Below are 19,008 nucleotides of genomic sequence, written 5' to 3'. Positions count from 1 at the left end.
TGCTCTTCGTTTCCTTTGCATGTAGTTCCCTTGGGTCTCTACCTGAGACCTTTGACGACATCTCGAGGACCCCTGAGGTGAATTAGAAATGCTGACATCTAGTATCCCTCTTACAGGATAAATCCAAGAGCCATGTTTCCTGATGTTCATATAATGTTCAAGTGTGCCAGGAAGGAAACTGAGGACCAGTCCTATTGAGAGCTCTCTAGGGGTTCACAGACCCCAGATCACCCAGCTCGGGTTGGGTATTCAGGAAGTAACACACTGTGGGTTCTGGTGACAAGGGCTAGAGCACAAACCAGGTGCACACTTATGCTCTCGAGTTCACACGCCTGTTCACGTGCATGCTCCTGGGTCTATGCATGGTTCTGGGTTTCAACCGTCATAAAGAAAAGCCACTGCGGTCTCATTTTGGATGCTTTTAATAGATGCCCTTGACTTTTTGTATTTTGGGATTCGGGGGTCGTGAGAGATGGGGAGGGGACCGGAGGCGCCGCAGTAAGCCCTCCCGGTGAGTGTGTGGGAGGGAGCTGCCGAGGACCCTGCATCTGTTGCTGGTTTCTGTGCATTTTCTCAGGCTGCAGAAACATGTGTTCTGCATTACAGCCTGAGCATGGCCATACTGTGCCGGGGCCTCTAGTTCAATCTGGGTTTTTATTTATTTATTTTTTAAAGACAGGGAAATTTATCTTTTTTCCCTTGTGTCTTCCATGCTCACTTTGTATTTGATGCAGACACAGAGTTCGCATTTTTGCATCACAGACCCGCTATGCTGCACATTATGGAGTATGCAGAATGCACTCTGCGTTCTTTCTCCATCTTTTCATTCACTGCCCATCTCCAGACTCTGCCTTTGGAAAGGTTACTTCCCGAACTGACGTGGCACAGCATGACGGTCACAGCTCAGCGTGAAGCCGGGATCCTGGGCCTGTGGGAAAGGCACAGAATCTTGGCTCACAGTGTACTGTCATCACTGCCATCCTGACGGAGCCTCAGCGCTAGGGGACCAATTAGTTCTCTTCCTTCCTTCCTTCTGCCACTAGACGGAAGAGAACTGAACCTCTGTGAGAGCAAAGAGATCAGAAGCCAGGCAAGGAAAGGTTTCAGATACTTACTCAAAGGAGAAGCTAGATTGTAATTAGGGAAATGACCATGAGATGCATCTGTCCTTAGCCACCATACTGTACTATGTCGTTAAGCAGATCGATGTCTCTTCCTTAGTCCCTCAGCTGGTTTCCCATATGTATCACCGCCATGCCCTGCAGTATTTGCGGCCTGTCAGACCATTGTAATCGAGGTATAAGACAAGACATGGTCCCCAAAGGATACATCTGGCAGAATAGTTTACTTATTGGATCACTTTTATGTCATCTTGAGAGAATCTGTAGGGCACCGTGGACTTTTTTTTTTTTCAATTAGGAAAAAAAATGATACCTTAATTTTAAAAACAGAGACTTTAAATCCCATTGGAAGAATTTAGACATGCTTGGAATGTTCCAGTCAGCTCAGTCTTCTGCGGGATCTAGCAGCCCTTTTCTCTGCTTGCTGAATGCTATGTGTTCTCTGGCCTGGTGTATCCATTGCTGTCTTCCTGACAGCTCCCCTGAACTCAACTCTTTGAACAGAACGAACAGAACGCTAAAGGCTGCCCAGCTGCCTCAGGCTTCTGAAGCGCAGCCTCAGGGCTGTTGTCCTTAAACAGTGACAATACTGCCCATTATAAACATCCCCACAGCCCTCAGGACATGAACTGGAGAGGAATCGTTTGCATTAGAAATTTCTCTCTGCGTTATGCTTATCCCGATGGGAGACTAGGAAGACTTCGTGACATAGTTCATTTGACACATGTTCTTCCACACACCCACATGAGCACGAAATAGAATAATGTTCATTGACCGTCAGTGATACAGTGCCTGCCTGGGAATGTGAGAATTGGATATTGCCTGCGCGCGCGCACAAACACACACACACACACACACACACACACACACACACACACACACACACACACACACACACCATGTGGGGATACTGCAAGAGAATTTGAAATGTGAGACGGATGTTTACAGGAATGTTTCCCAGTGTTGAATGTATGCATCTTGTGGTGGCCCTGACTCCTCATCTGTGACTTGGCTGTCAGCAGTTGCCCATGTGTGTGCTCGGCTGATGTGATATGGATGGCGGGAGCCTGTCCAGAAGATGCAGAGGACTGAGAGGCCACACTGTGCAGTCCTAGTTGCTCTTCCCACGCAGACCTTGACGAAGAGCACCTCAGTCCATTGTCCTGCATTCCTACTCGTGTTTGCAGGTTCTTCTTTCAAAACATGAATATTTCTTCATATCTATTAGGTTATACTACAAAAGGCTTTTTATACTCTCTTCACACAGGAGAGGGGTAATCATTACCACTTTACACGTCAAGAAACTAAAGCAGGAAAAGGCCAGTGGGCTTTAAAGGTACTCAGACCCTACAGGTGACAGGCAGGGTTACCACTCCAGCCCCATATCTGGTCTGCAGCTGTCTGCAAACAATTCCCTCAGTGAATACTTGCAGGACCCTGGCATGTGCCAGTCGGGCCAGGCCCTAGCCCCAAGGGCTGCTGCCTGCACACAGCTGCACAACCCCCACACATCCCTCTTGTGTGCTATGGAGACTGCGAAGCCAAAGACATTTTAAAGCTCCAAGTATGCAGTACTTAATCCTAAAAGTTCACTAAAAATCCTCAGCGGGCCACTGTTAGAGCTGAGGGGGAAAGAGCTCATTACACAGGCGGAGTCTCAGACAGTGGGAGCACTGGGAAACTGGGAAGAACGAAAGCTGGGAGGGTGGGGGATGTCTCAATCTTCCTTAGTCTGCAACTAGCAGGATAGTATCCCTTTTTTTTCTTACATTTTAAAGTGCTTTTATTAATCACAGATGTCCAGGTTTACAGACTGGTAGAAAGCTTTCTCCTCCCCTTGGGTCTGGCCCTGTGCACACATGGTAAAACCCTCCCGTGGGGAGCTGGAGCCCCAGCCTTCCTCCTCTGACTTTTTTCTGTCTTCACTTTTAAAGGGAACCACAATAGACATTGCGTGACCTCAACCTCAGCAAAAAGCCACTTGGGATTCCTCCCTAAGCCTGCCCCAGAAGCACTGGTTGCTTTTCCATGTGCACACCTGCATGGATTTTTAAGCCTGCCAGGATCTCTTTATGCTGAAGTTCTGAAGTTCATCCTTTATAACACATTTCTTTTAAAACAGAAAAATAACCAAGTCACCATCTAGGTCATTTTCCGCCCTGCGTTTTTAGTAATCCCTAGACACAGTGTTAGGCTTGCCATTAACCCCTGTTGTCCATGAATTCGGGTATTGTCAGGGCACTTGCTGTTTGTATAAATACAATATACTCATTTCTGTACTACCAGGGGACCCCAGATGCCTTGGCTGTGAGCAGCTTATTAGAGTTTACGAAGCTGCTTCGCTCTCATTGTTTCTTTGAGTCGCACAGCTGCCCTGTAAGGTGTGGAAACCCAGCTACACCAATCTGCCTGGATCACCCCTGAAAGAACAAAGCCCAGACACAGCCCCAGTCCAGGGCTTTCTGTGACACCTCTCATAGGCCCTCCTTCTGTGCTTGGAATAAGAGGATTCTCCTCAGTTGAGAGAGGAAAGCCTACCTTCAAACCAGGCAAGAGCTAAAGGCATTCCTACAGTCGAGGAAAGGTAGCGTCAGAGTGAGGAGCGCAGCTGAGACCAGAGTTGCCGAACTGAAGCACAGTAGCCGTGTGTCTGTCAGAGCTGCAGGGTCAGCTTGATCCTGAGCCCTTTCTCTGCCCCTGTGCACTGCTCCCCTTGATCGGTGCCACTGACACACACCAAGCCTGGGCTCTCTCCCAAGAAAAAGCGGCTCATAACATCACAGAAGAGACAGGATCACAAGAGTCTGCCTGACCTGGTTTCCCAATAGTGAAGATTTGCAACCGTGTAAGATTCACTTGAAGATAGAGATCACCTGTAGTTACCACAGAACTGACCACAGTATGCCATACCTGAACATCACTGGCCACAGTGGTAGGCTTACATGATCAACCAGTGTCCTTGGATTGGACAAACAAAATTAAGGATAGCCTGTGACCAGGTTTTTGCTCACCTAGTCATCTTTATTCTGCATGTATTTACTAAGCCCCAAGATGTACCAAGCAGCCTGTTAGCAGTTAAGCTCCTGTCCACACAGAGCCTGCCTAGATGCACAGGTTGTAGAGATCTGAAGATGGGAGTCTCCTCCTGGGTGGACCTAACTGTCCACTCACACTTGCTGCTGTGTGGCTCTTGGGCAGCAGACACTTGGGTTCCAGGTTCAATCGCCTCCTGACAGTCCACTGGCTGTAATGTCCACCAGGACCTCTTGAGAAAGACAACCTTGTCTTGTCCAGTAAATCAGGGTCTTTCCAAAGGAATTGCACAGTGGGCTCTGTGCTGAGTGAGGAACTGGTTCCTAGCCTGTGCCCATGACACTGTAGAGCACACATCCACTGCAGAGATGCCATCCCCGCGCTGATCGCTAGTGGATTTAAAATGTATGCCAGTGGAGCTGATCTGCTGGGCAAAACTGGTTCTTCAGATAACTAAAATAGTAGCAGATACTTTACCACATTCTGTTAATGATCGCATGCATTGTGTATTAAATCATTGGAGCTTTTAAAACTTCTGATTTATGCATTATGTCACGTCCTAGCACAGAGAAGTTACGTGGGATAGTATGACCGACAGATTTAGGCAGAGAATTTTGTTATGTTAACACACACACACACACACACACACACACACACACACACACACACACACAATGTATTATAGAAGAGAATCAAAAGCATGAGGGATTTGACATTAGATGTATGAAGTGGATGGGACAATTGTCTGGTTATTTTTTCCATTGCTAATATCCAGAATTATGACTGTATCAGATTCATACCCAATACAATAGGACGTCTGCTAACCTTAAAGACAGATGGAGATATTTTCCCTCTGTATCTTCAGACTTCTGAAATGAAAGACTTTCAAAGAAAAATTAAAAGTTCAATACAGTTTCCTTCTAAAGCCAACTAGCATCTTTCTCTCCTGTGAAGTAAAATAGTCTCACACAGTAACATAATGCATCAGAGCGGGAAGAAAGGCCGTCCCTTCACACTCACCGTGGTACACTTTTGTGTCCACCTGCTGATCACAGGTATTGGACTTAAAGATGTTTAATTGAATTGGGCATGGTGGCACGTGCTTGTAATCCCCCTGCATCTAGGAGGCTAAGGCAGGAGAACTGTGAGTCAGAGGCCAGTTTAACCATAAGCAAAACCTTGTCAGGAAAAAAAAATGTCTTCAAGTTAGCTTAGTAAAGTACCACATGACGTAAGGGTTACCAAGGCCTCCATCTCTGGGTCATTTATATGGTCACCGCACCAAGAGGCCTGAGCTGAGGACTGTGGCTTCTGAGCTCTTAGATGCCAGGGAGGGATACTGACCTAAAGTTACCATCTTCTCTCGCCTCTTGTGGGTTATGCCAGCAATGGGCTGGTGTGAACACAGCTTAATAACTCTCACCAAAAAAAACAAAGTAAAAAGAAAGCACATGCACACCTGCGTACACATGCTGACCGCAGGCTCCATGCACAAGCAAAGAGTTATTTCTTAGCAGACATTGATTAGTTTTGAACCAGTTTGCCTCTGGAGAGAAGAGTCCTAATTTGAAGGCATGAGTGATGCGTGGTGGGTCATATCCTCTGTGTCTTGGGCAAAGAAACAATGGGGCAGCAATTAGAGAAGCCTCCCCATCTTATCACAGGCTTCTAGCGGTTTCTGCTGGTACAAGGCAAAAGAGCCCATGCAGGTGTGTATAAAGAATGCTTGCAAAGATTAGTGACCATAAATTTTTCAGACTTCAAAGAGTCTTTAAAAAAAAACTTGGCCGATGGTCATCTTCATTATTACATCTCCTAACAGAATCAGTCATTCAGCTCCGTGTTACTCTGGCAGAGCCCCCATGTCAGGTGCTTGGAAAGTAACCACTTGGCTCCTGATTGCTGGCTTTCCAGTTCACAGGAACAGTTCACGTAACACTGGATCCATTTAACCCTTTTCCTCTTGCAAGCCTATCAGTCCCGGGATGACTTCATTGGATTGGGTTGAGACAGATGGATAGAAGGAAGATAGGTAGACGGAGACATAAACCATTATGTACCGATAGTGTGTCAAACTAAACAAAAACAAACCGCATTCCTGGATCTGTGCAGTGGCCACAGTGGTCTTCAGGATTGGTGACATGGGCTACCTGAGGGATGGGGCAGTGCCTCTAGAAGAAATCTGGCTTGATAATCAGCCTAGGAGAGAGGTCCTCTCCTCTCTTTTCAGCATCTAGGTAAAGACAACCCATCAGCCCACCTGCGAGTCCGTTAAGATGGGGATAAACATGAGGCTGAATGGCAGAGACTTGACCACAATGTGGGGGAGCTTTTGTCACAGTCAGTAAAGTGCCTTCTTTCCTTCTTCTCATCCCATCAGACTCACTGTCCGTCTCCAGTAATGACGCCAGCCCACCGGCCTCTGTGGCCTCCCTTCAACCCCACATGATGGGAGCACAGAGTTCACCAGGTCCCAAGCGGCCGGGCAACACCCTGCGCAAGTGGCTCACAAGCCCCGTACGGCGGCTCAGCAGTGGCAAGGCCGATGGACATGCGAAGAAGCTGGCCCACAAGCACAAGAAGAGCAGGGAGGTCCGGAAGAGTGCGGACGCTGGATCACAGAAGGATTCAGATGACAGCGCTGCCACCCCACAGGATGAGACCATCGAAGAGGTGGGTCTGTGCGCAAGACTTGACTGCAGTAAGTCACAGGTCACTGAAGGTCACGGGTGACTACGTGTAGTAAGTCCAGCAGCTGTGGACTCCACGGAGGCCTTCCGGTGTTTTCTTTCTTTCATGTTAAGTGTAGTTGCTTTCTTGGGAAGTGATGGGTTTGGTTTGCAGAAAGCACCCATGCCCCGTCGTCCCATTTAGGACTCTGTTAAGTGCAGGGACAGACTGGTTGTTGGAAATAACGTTTGATTGCTTTTATTGGCCACATAGAACTCTCCACATTATTTTGATTGCACCAATGTGGAGACAAGGGATATTTTCCCTTCCTCTTTGGTCTCAGGAGGCTCTGAGTTGTACTGGAGAAACCATCTTTCATGTCACCAGGACATCTTCAGCACTGGCAGAGCCAGTGGGGATTTAACTCGGTCCCTTCCAAGTTCTGCACAGGCTCCAAAAACAAACACAACAACAACAAAAAACAGTGTCACATTTGTTTTATTTTATTGCCTCATGTGTTTTCTGTGGTTTTTTTTTCCACTAAACTTGCTCTTGCTGATTTTTTTTACCACAGTACGGAGGTCATTATGTATTCATGTACCCATTTTATAAACCTGCGTTGCTCACTAAAACTAAAACTCAGGTTTTTCATGCAAACAGAGAAAATGAGTATGTGCTTGATTGCAGCCTCACTGTGCTCTTCTGTTAGAAGAGGAGTCTAGCCTGTAACCCGGGCTTGCTGTCATGGTCCAACATGAACGAAGAATCGTTGGTTTGATTTCAGAGAGGACGGAACGAGGGCCTCAGCAGTGGTACGCTGTCCAAATCCTCGTCCTCGGGCATGCAGAGCTGCGGAGAAGAAGAAGGAGAGGAGGGCGCCGACGCTGTACCACTGCCTCCGCCCATGGCCATCCAGCAGCACAGCCTCCTTCAGCCAGACTCGCAGGATGACAAGGTAAAGGGACAGCCCGTGTGCACCCAGGCCAGAGGCAGAGCCCTCCCTTAGATTCCACGCCAGCACATTTCAAAAGCTGGGAGACAGGGGTGTGGGGAAGGCACCGGAAGCCTGGTGCTTTCCAGAAGTCAGCTTGTTTATCTCTCAGAAGTATGAATAACAAATCCATTTCGAACAAGCACAAGGCCAGCACATGTTGCTGCCATACTACACGGTCATGTAATATGTTCAGTGCACTCTAGTGAAGTCCAGCAGTTGCTGCTCTTGAAGTAATTTTTTAACATGCTGGTTAGAGCCCCCGAGAGAGAAGTCTCATGCAGCCTGCCTAAACACAGCTTTCATCACACAGTAGGCCGTCATGTTTCCTCCATCCCGAGTTTTTGCTCGTGGCTTTCTAGTTAAAGTAAGGTCGTGCTGCTCTGCAGTCACTTTGCCCAATGTGCCACGTGTGCTGGAAGGGTTAGAGTGCATTGTTACAGAATACCAGGAGTCAGCCTGGAGTCACGTGACTGCCTGCCTTTGGTGGCCTGAAGGCTTCAAGCCACATCAGTCTGTTCCCCTTCACTTCTTCTATCACGTTAGATTATTTTCCCACCCCAGTTGTAAAAATCTCAAAAATAAATTATCGAAAAAGGAAGCCTCGTAAATGCAGCTTGCACACCCTTGCTGCACCCTGGTCCCACCGTGACCCTCCCCATCTGCTAGGAGCTAATGCAGAGGTAGAAAGTCATCGCTCGGATTTGTTATTGTTCTTTTGTTTTCTTTGGCAATAACTAAGTTTCCTGAATAAAATAGATGTGCTTTCAACATTTTTTCCTTCACATTTTTTTTCCTTTTCCCTTCCTGACTCCCGTATTGGTTTTGTCCATCACTTGCTAGATTTATCAGCCTTTGACAATGGAATATGCACTGCAGCCCTTGACTGGCAGCAGCGAGGCTCCCACACTTGATGCTTAGTCTAAATTCCCAGCACACAGCTCCATCCCACACACCCCGTGCCTCCCACGGTCGAGCGCCGCCAGAGCCCTGTGGGTCTGAGCACAGTGGTGGTGAGCTGCGGAGCCAAGCTTCGGATTGTCCCTTAGAGTTGAGTGTCATTCTTGGTGCAGGCCAGTCTGAACGGGAAGGTGAAGGCTCCCGGGCTGGCCAGGGAGCAGGCTGTGTGGGTGTCGTGACAGCTCACGAGCTGGCTTGTAACAATCTAAACTAATAGCTTTTTCAAAGCAGGACGATAAATTTCCTAAATCTGGGTGGTTATCCAAGCAATGAGGCATGGGCTTTATTGGCTTATTTTCTTCCCTTAAAAGGACTAAATTGCCAGTCTTGTTTACTGGAATCGTTTATTGTTTACCGTGAGACCTGGTTGGGTATTATCGAGAGCAAATCTTCATTTACAAAAATCTAGCAGTGTTCCCAGACAGTATACTACCTGGAACTAATGTTTCGTTTTGTTCTGTTCTCTCTCTCTGCAAACCTCCGCCCAGCATTACGTTGATTTGTGTTCTGTGTCCGTTTTGGCTCAGTTTCCTTACCTGTCCATTTGAATTTCTTCTCTTCGTTTTCGTTCATCTCATTCCAAACTTCATTAGAGCAAACTGGCGTCTGTTTCGTAAATTTCCGTATTTTAGTCCATATGTAAGAAGCCTGTTGTACAAATCTGTATCCGTCCAGTGTGAGAAATGCATCTCTCAGACAGCAGCCACATGTCGCATGCATCTCTGCTGCCCTTAATATGAAGCAAGGTTCATATTACTTACGCCCCTCGATCCCCAGCAGAAGTAATCCGCAAACAGTGTTTGCTAATTACTGAAACTCAGCTCAGTGGCCCCTCCCTCAGCCTCCCCGACTGTCACCCGTGATGCCCTGGATCTAGCCATAAGTGGCATCTCATAGCTTGTGAGGCTTCAGCTCTTCTGTCCTCTGCAGTAATCATTGGGGAATGGATGGCACAAGAAATGGTGAGCTTGTCCCCCTCTCCCACCTGGGCACTGCACCCCGGCTCCCTTCCCCTTTCTTAATCCCGTAAACACAGTCAAGCCATTGTTGGTAGCCCCATTTCGGTTTCTTGATTATTTGGGGAATTCACCCACTAGACCTTAAGCCTCCTTCTCTTCTGCTGACCGGGTTCTGTCTCTCCATAGCCTAGAGCCTAAGCCGGCACTTGCAGAGTTGCAGTTAGTGTGCCCCCATGCCCAGTCACCACTCTGAAAAACATTACGATCTTACATGACTGTGGATTAAAAACAGACGTTGTCTGCTTCCCACATGGATCCTAGACAGGTTTTATTTAATGTTTCATGTCAGAATATTGTAAATATAAAAGGATGACTCTAAATAAATGCAAACAAAGACAAACTTGTGGTCTTTTTGTCTGGATTTACTTTAAAAAAAACAAAAAAAAAAGCTGGAGTTTACGAGGGAGTTCACTGTCTGCCCAATTTCTAACGAGAGACCTCTCCTCCCCGTTCTGTGTCTTAACTTCTCCCGTAGGCCTCTTCGAGGTTATTAGTCCGCCCCACCAGCTCTGAGACTCCCAGTGCGGCTGAGCTCGTCAGTGCGATTGAAGAACTCGTGAAGAGCAAAATGGTGAGGCTTCTCCGCATGAGGCTTGCCCATCACTCTCCTGCCTGTGTACACACGCTGTGGATCGCAGCTGCGGCCACACGCGGCTCCCACTCTGACCGGGACCGAATCTGGAGGTCTGATGTTCCGTCTTAAGGTTCTCGATGGTTTGAAGGACTCACAGAACTCAGAAAAGCTGTGACTCTAGCAGTTGCAGAGTATTACACGGCTGAGCTCAGGTTAAGATTAGCCACACAAAAGGCAGCAGAGGGAAGGAGCCAGGAGATACCAGGTCCCAGCATCTTCACATGAACGAAGCACGCTCTGCACTTCCATAGAGCAACACAGAGAGCATGGCAGCCATAGTGGTTCATCTGGGCCTCAGCATCCAGTTGTGTATGCTGTGCTGGTCTACTGCCTGCTTGGCTGACCGTCTACTCGGAGATGCTCTGTGACGTTCCACCTCCCCCACCACACAACTGCATGTAAAAATGAGGGTTTGTTGATGACCTTCCCATAAAACACGGCATTGAAGAGGATTTCACAGGGATGCACTGAAAGTCACTGAGGTCTCTGCACTCCAGCTTTGAGGCAGTTGTGCCGGGGCTTCCTTGTCACACACACACACACACACACACACACACACACACACATCTGTGTAAGGCACCAGTGGGTACCTCAGCCGGGCGAGCCATCCGGAGTGTTAGAAGATGGCGAGCCTGTGGTCTCATCAGACTCTCTGCATCCTCTGGTGCCACGTCAGGCAGGTCCAGGAGTGGCCTGAGCCTCTGTTTCAGGTGCGGCAGCTGCTGCATCATGGGGGCAAGCCCCTGTGGGCTTACATAAAAGGCCTTGACTACTCCTTTGCTCTCTCCTGTCTTTCTCTTTTCTCCTTTTTCTCATTATTCAAATAAACAGAGTTCAGTCTAATGAGCCCCAGCTGTCTGCTCTGTACAGGGCAGAGTGTCCTCCGTCACCCCCAGTCTTGGCTTCCTGTTGTCACCCACCTGATCCGCGAGCATGACGCAAGTCCCAACACTTGCAGCAGAATGTCCCTCCGATAAAGGTCAACTACTCCTTGTTTATCAGAGTGCAATTTTTGGATCAGGCTCCATTTGTTAGCTAGCAGCATCCTGATTTTCGTCAGTAAAGCATTGGTGTGATTTTACAGCTCTCTGGGCTTCCTTTAACAAGGTTAACACAGACCTGTGTCATCAAGGCCCCAGGATAAAGAGTCTCCCCATTATGGGAAGAAAACAGGACACACAATAACAATTGCTCTTTACTGACAGCAGCCAGTAAATGAAGCTAACTGTTCCTGCACTTGGTCTGTTTCTCCAGAGAGTAAAACCTGAAGCTCGGGGTCAGGGAAGGGTGTTAATGTGCTATAATCCCTAGGTGTCTAGGGCTACGCCCTCGCCCTGACACCTAGCTGCCCGACCCTGCCTGCCTTTGGGGGTTGGGAATGAGGTGGTGCAGAGTCAAATGCCACAGACTCTGGGAGCAGGTGAGAAATGCAGCACCAAGCTCTCTGAGCAGGGCTGCAAGCTTCTTTAATGCCCTCCAGCATCTGTGGTCTCTCAGTCAGTCCTCAGTTAGGTCCTCCTGCTGGAGATGCCTTTGCAGCTGCATGCACCACCCCACCCCCTGTGTTTACATAGAGGCAGCCCCCTCTTCCTACTACACATCTAGGCACTCAGCAAGTCGGTGAAGAAAGAATTGATAAGCAGCAGTTAGGTTTCCAGCTGTTAACCAGTGTCAGATTATCTTTGTTTTTCTTTTTCCTTTTATTTACTCTTCTCTCATATACTAGATCCTAATTGCCGTTTGCACTCCACTCCCTTCCTTCCCCCAGATCTATCCTCCCCCCACCTCCCCTCAGAAAATGGTAGGTCTTCCAGGGACATCAACCAAATTCAGAAGTGACAGTAAGGCCAGGCACATGTTCTCACAGCAAGGCTGGATGAGGCAACCCAGTAGAAGGAAAGGGTCCCAGGTACAGAGCCAGGGACAGCCCCCCCCCACTGTTATGCATACCACAAGAACACCAAGCCACAGAGCCACAACATACATGCAGAGAACCTAACTCCAACCCACACAGGTGCCTGACCTCTGTAAGTCTACCTTCAAACTCTCCATGAGGCTCTTCTTGGGAAAGCATGTGAGCCATCTTGGGAAATATTACACAGACATACGGAAGTTGATTAATATTTTTATTCTAATTTGGCTGTTTACCTAGCTACTCTGACTCAATACAGGTTGTTGTTGGTTTTGCTGTTGTAAAGATTTGTTTTTCTTTGCCGTGAGCATTTTTACCTTCCTGTATGCACCTGCAGAGGCCAAAAGAAGTTGTCCAGATCCCCTAGAACTGGAGTTCTGGGTGGTTGTGAGCTGCTGTGTGGTTCTGGGCATAGCACTTGAGTCCTCTGCAAGAGCGGCAAATGCTCTCAGCCGCTGAGCCTCTCTCCAGCCCCTTCTTGATAATGCAGTTTGATCTGTTGTTGGAAATCTTGTCATTTTCCAGTCACATCTGTTGTATTTTCTGACTTAGATTTTTTGTACCCTATCATCAGCCATCATGGACTGTGGGCAGTCAGCAATGTTCATTTGCTACATTTCTTCCAGGCGCTGGAGGACCGCCCTAGCTCACTGCTTGTTGACCAGGGAGACAGTAGCAGCCCGTCCTTCAATCCCTCAGACAATTCTCTCCTCTCATCCTCCTCGCCCATTGACGAGATGGAAGAAAGAAAATGCAGCTCTCTAAAGAGAAGACAGTAAGCAGCGTCAGCCTCCACACCTCCCCATTTCCCTCCCAGTTACAGCACCGGTGCATGTGCACACATGTGTGCGTGTATGCGTACGTGCATGCATGTGTGTGTACATGCCTGCCTGTGTGTGTGTGTACATGCCTGCCTCTGTGTGTGTGTGTGTACATGCCTGCCTGTGTGTGTGTGAACATGCCTGCCTGTGTGTGTGTGTACATGCCTGCCTGTGTGTGTGTGAACATGCCTGCCTCTGTGTGTGTGTGTACATGCCTGCCTCTGTGTGTGTACATGCCTGCCTCTGTGTGTATGTGTGTATACATGCCTGCCTCTGTGTGTGCGTGTGTGTGTGTGCGCGCGCGCGTGTGTGTGTTCATGCCTGCCTGTGTGTGTATGTACATGCCTCCTGCCTCTGTGTGTGCATATATGTGTGTACATGCCTGCCTGTGTGTGTGTGTGTACATGCCTGCCTGTGTGTGTGTGTACATGCCTGCCTGTGTGTGTATGTACATGCCTCCTGCCTCTGTGTGTGCATATATGTGTGTACATGCCTGCCTGTGTGTGTGTGTACATGCCTGCCTGTGTGTGTGTACATGCCTGCCTGTGTGTGTGTGTACATGCCTGCCTGTGTGTGTGTGTGTACATGCCTGCCTGTGTATGTGTGTACATGCCTGCCTGTGTGTGTGTGTGTGTGTGTGTGTGTACATGCCTGCCTCTCTGTGTGTGTGTACATGCCTGCCTGTGGTGTGTTCATGTCTGCCTCTCTGTGTGTGTGTACATGCCTGCCTGTGTGTGTGTGTTCATGCCTGCCTGTGTGTGTGTTCATGCCTGCCTCTGTGTGTGTGTGTACATGCCTGCCTGTGTGTGTGTGTACATGCCTGCCTGTGTGTGTGTGTGTGTACATGCCTGCCTGTGTGTGTGTGTACATGCCTGCCTGTGTGTGTGTGTACATGCCTGCCTGTGTGTGTGTGTGTACATGCCTGCCTCTGTGTGTGTACATGCCTGCCTCTGTGTGTATGTGTGTATACATGCCTGCCTCTGTGTGTGCGCGTGTGTGTGTGCGCGCGCGCGTGTGTGTGTGTTCATGCCTGCCTGTGTGTGTATGTACATGCCTCCTGCCTCTGTGTGTGCATATATGTGTGTACATGCCTGCCTGTGTGTGTGTGTACATGCCTGCCTGTGTGTGTGTGTTCATGCCTGCCTGTGTGTGTATGTACATGCCTCCTGCCTCTGTGTGTGCATATATGTGTGTACATGCCTGCCTGTGTGTGTGTGTACATGCCTGCCTGTGTGTGTGTGTACATGCCTGCCTGTGTGTGTGTGTGTGTGTACATGCCTGCCTCTGTGTGTGTGTGTACATGCCTGCCTGTGGTGTGTTCATGTCTGCCTCTCTGTGTGTGTGTACATGCCTGCCTGTGTGTGTGTGTGTTCATGCCTGCCTGTGTGTTCATGCCTGCCTCTGTGTGTGTGTGTACATGCCTGCCTGTGTGTGTGTACATGCCTGCCTGTGTGTGTGTGTACATGCCTGCCTCTATGTGTGTGTGTGTGTGTGTGTGTGTGTGTGTGTGTGTGTGTGTGTGTAGGAATATGGTAAGCCATAGCTAACAGTTTCTATTGTTCTCCTGTCTGTTATGCTTTACAAATAAGAACATTTCATGACAAGAATAAAAAGGAGGTAACATAAATTTAAATCAATTTGAAATAAGTCAAAATGTGAGTATTTTAAAGTGTAACGTAGTGGCAGTGTTTCTCAATTCTGGTAAAATCACTTATGGCACTGAATGTCCTGAGAGTTAACACCAAAGGATTACCCTTCCTCTGGGTGAGAGGTCCCGTATGCTGCATGGGTAACAAGCTGATTGGGGTCAGTAATAGTAGGCCCCAGTGACTGAATGGCACCAGGCATATGGAGTGTGCCAGGGTAGAGCTGACCAAGTGAATGAGTGTGAACTTGGAACTTTTATGTTACGTATATATGCCCATATGTATATAAATACAGCCAGCTAAATCCAGTCAGTGTTGTTTGTGGTCAGCCCTGAAATCATATATACATAAACAACGTCCCTCGGATAATTTTCTCTTTCCCTGCTCTCTTAGTTTTGGGTAGTTCTTTGATTTGTCTTGGGACCTCGTGAAACCTCCCTCTCCATACTGGCATGTCCATTGCTGTTATCATTGGTCCAGTCTTGCTTAGGCAGCCATGGTGTCGAGGTATCAAGAATGATGCTTCCCTGACATTTCTAGGAGGTACAGCTTGGCAGCAGACTTCCTTCCACCTCTGGCTTTTATAACTCTCTCACCTTCTTCTTGTTCCCGGGGCATCAGATGCAGGGTATGGGACCAGGTTATGTCATGGATGCATCTCTGGTGGTTGGACACTGTCAACAGCTGTCAGTTGTTCTCTGCACTTTGACAAGCTGTGGCCATATGCCAAAAGGAGAAGCTTCTTTGATGAGGAAGGAGTGGGAGACCCATAGCCTCACTAGCCCAGCTCATTGGCTAGGTTTCCAGCGCCAGGCATGCCCTGCCTCCCGCACCCCAGGTGTGTGCCTTCCATCCGGATAGACAGCTGCTGATCACCACGCACCTCTAGTGATATCTTGCCAGGCTGGTCATTGCTGTTGTTCAAAGCATCTGGGCAGGTAGTCGATTGTGTCCCTCCACAGCACCTTCTGGAGCTATGAATCCAGTCACTGGGAGAGGCTTTCAGGTTAGATCCAGCTCAAAGCTTCTGCATCCTGTGTCCCAAGTGAATGGTGGCTTTAACAATAGACTGGTCTTTGACTCTGGGAGACTAGAAACTGGTGGAGGCCTTAACTAGGCACCCTTGGCTGTTTCAGACAGAAACACTGCAGTATCATGCATACACTCTAACTGTCCGAAATTTTAAAGCTTCCTGTTTGTCCACTGAAGTCTAAAATAACTTAATTAAAAGACCGCCACACCCCCTAATGCCACACCATTGCAACAGAGTCGCACCTGTGCTGCCTTTTCATTTTCTGCTACAATCGTACCAGGTGCCTGAGTGACTTTGGCTGATAAACTGCTCCTGCTCTTTCACTTAACCCCTCAGACCCAGCTGTGTAAATCTGATATATATCGTATGGTCCTAAAAGAACCCAGTCTCACAAAAGCAAATTTGTACAGGATAATTCCTTCAGAAAACAGATTCTGTATTTCTCTTTTTTTTTCCTAGCTATGTTTTGCAAGAATTAGTGGAGACAGAGCGAGACTATGTGCGGGACCTTGGATGTGTGGTTGAGGTATGTATCTTCAGATACTTCAAATGCAGTTCATCCAGGGAGGTACCGTTTTAAAAGGCAGAAGGATGATACTTTCCAGATACTTTACTGTAGGTGCGTAGGTAGGCAGATAGATAGATAGATAGATAGATAGATAGATAGATAGATAGATAGATAGATAGATTTAGTACATGAGTACACCATCACTCTCTTCAGACTCACCAGAGAGGGCATTGGATCACTTGTGAGCCACCATGTGGTTGCTAGGAATTGAACTCAGGACCTCTGGAAAAGCAGTGCTCTTAACGACTGAGCCATCTCTCCAGCCCCTTGGTATATATTTTATATGTGATTAAGACTTTAGCTTATTACTGCCAACAATCTTGTGATTTTTGAATTGAAATTTTGCCTTTAATCATTTCATAAGTTGAGATGTTGCCACAGAAACAGCAGTAATATTGGCTGAAAACTCAGTGTGACCAAGCTATGGATTGAGTCCACTTTGAATCCATATACTTCTGATGCTGGCCCATGCCGCTACCAGACGATTTGTTTATGGCTTTGCACAGAGTGGCCCTGCCACCATTTTTAGTCACAAACATTGGCTGAGCACTTTGTAGCTATAGCAAGTCCTTGTTTCAGTGTTTGGCTAAGGCAGGTCTTGAACTTGTAATCCTCTTGCCTATAGTGCTGGTTTTGCAGACTTGTGCCACCATCCTTTGCTGTAAAGGAGAGGTATTTTCGTAGTATAGGATGCTGTCATGTTTCTCCAGCTTTGCAGGCATGCACAGTCATATTTGGTGCACATAGTTATTGGGCTGTAGTTTAGCTCAGTAGCAGAACCTTTGCCTTGTGCACCTGGCGTGGCTTCCTTGTTCGCCACTGCTGAAGCGCAATAGTGGTAATAGTCACGGCCACTCCCCAGCATCAGCATTCAGCATGTTGGGTAGCTCTGCAGTCTCTGGTAGCAATGATTTCTGGTACAAACTAAATCTCATTAGAATTGGATGGAAGTGTTATTTTGTTTCCCAGAGTAGGGTCTTGCTGGGTAGCCTGGAACGGCTTCATGCTCGCTCTTCCTGTCTCAGCTACCCAAACTGCACACTCTATCCAGCTGGACAGAAAATGCACAGCACATGTAGCTGTATAGTCAGCTGACCTCTGTTAGCAAACAGCTTATAAAAAGAAAATTGCTAGCCTTCTTTAATGTGTGATGTAACAATCTCGAAACATCAGTTCCTTTGTTTCTGTAAATCCTAAGAACAGAGGGATGTCTTCTTCTGACCAGCTCTCTGGTATTTAAAGCATTGTTTGCTTTCTGAAACCATTTACATGCTTTAACTGTGTAAGTTCCTTAGAAGGATTTTCATAGTGCGAGGAGGGGCGGTTCCAGCAGTGAATATGACTATACTTGAAGCCGTAGATGAGGATATTTTCCATGCAGGCTTGGATCTGTTCTTAAAGAAGACACTGTGTCTATGCGGCGTGACTTCCAATGCACTTACGTGATGCAGGCGCCTCACGTGTGAGCTCATCACACACATTGCTTTGCAGGGCTACATGGCGCTGATGAAGGAAGACGGCGTTCCTGATGACATGAAGGGGAAAGACAAGATCGTGTTTGGCAACATCCATCAGATTTACGACTGGCACAGAGAGTAAGTAGGACGCCGATCGTGCACGGCGCCGTGTCCAGCCTGGCCGGGGCTACAGGGGATCGTGCACGGCGCCATGTCCAGCCTGGCTGGGGCTACAGGGGATCGTGCACGGCGCCATGTCCAGCCTGGCCGGGGCTACAGGGGATGTTCAGGGTCGTCTCTTCTGCAACCTGTGTGGCATCCGGGAGGAGTCTGAGCTGAGGACGATGCTGCACTGTACAGACTGTACTACTGACGCATTTTACAGCCGGGGAAGATTCGTGTTTTCATGCTAGTCTGTGCCGGGATGCCAGGTCTAAAGAGAGGCAGTCTGCTTGGGATCATGGCCGAGCACTGTAAGCCACTCTTCCCATCTGTATTAATTAGCTCTTTATCGCTGTAGCCAAGATACTCAACATAAACAATTCTGTGGAGGGGAAGATTGACTGAGGCTTATGGCTTCAGAGGGTTTGGTTGGATGGCTTGGCACCAAGAGATCTGGCAGCAGGAGACTGGCTGAGAAAGAATCTTCACTCCCTGTCAGACAGGAAGCACAGAGTGAGATAGGATGGCGAGGAAAATGTACACAGAAGAACTAGTCCCAGGGACTTCCTTCTTACAGACAGTTCCTGTCTCCTATGTTCCCCACAGCATCCCCACACAGTGCCACTAGCAGGAGACCTACAGAAAAGACAAGCCTGTGAGGACATTTGTATTCAGACCCACCACTGGCCCCAAAGGCCCTTGATCATGTCGGTCAGTCCAACGTCAAGAGCTCTCAGGCTCTCCTCTGAACTCAGTGAACTTACCTGTGTATCAGAACGTTTCATACTTGTAACACATGGGGCACAGGGCAGGGAAGAGTCAGACCAAAGTAAACCCGAAACCCCTAATCCGTGTAGATTCATATGGAGCTCACGGAGGTGTGGCCTTCCTGTTGGCAGCCCACAAAGCTGCAAAGAGGGTCCAGATTTCTGATATCTCCAAAACCCTGAGCTCTTCCCTGCAACTTGCCGTTACCCTCAT

The 19,008-nt window shown here is 48.1% G+C and overlaps 1 protein-coding gene across 5 annotated transcripts in view; it reads left to right on the top strand.

Moving 5' to 3' along the window:
* The window catches only part of Trio (trio Rho guanine nucleotide exchange factor), a 296,340-nt gene that overhangs the window by 246,989 nt on the left and 30,343 nt on the right, over positions 1 to 19,008 (top strand). For all 5 annotated transcript variants that reach the window (XM_006232090.5, NM_001107658.3, XM_006232091.5 and 2 more), the window contains 6 exons: positions 6,535 to 6,827; positions 7,609 to 7,779; positions 10,270 to 10,365; positions 12,967 to 13,115; positions 16,300 to 16,366; positions 17,900 to 18,003. In XM_006232090.5, coding sequence (XP_006232152.2) covers positions 6,535 to 6,827; positions 7,609 to 7,779; positions 10,270 to 10,365; positions 12,967 to 13,115; positions 16,300 to 16,366; positions 17,900 to 18,003 — 880 coding nt within the window. The remainder of the gene's footprint in view (positions 1 to 6,534; positions 6,828 to 7,608; positions 7,780 to 10,269; positions 10,366 to 12,966; positions 13,116 to 16,299; positions 16,367 to 17,899; positions 18,004 to 19,008) is intronic.

This window comes from Rattus norvegicus, chromosome 2, assembly GCF_036323735.1.
Source record: "Rattus norvegicus strain BN/NHsdMcwi chromosome 2, GRCr8, whole genome shotgun sequence".
NCBI classification, from domain to species: Eukaryota; Metazoa; Chordata; class Mammalia; order Rodentia; family Muridae; genus Rattus; species Rattus norvegicus.
This window is presented reverse-complemented; position numbering and strand designations above follow the sequence as displayed.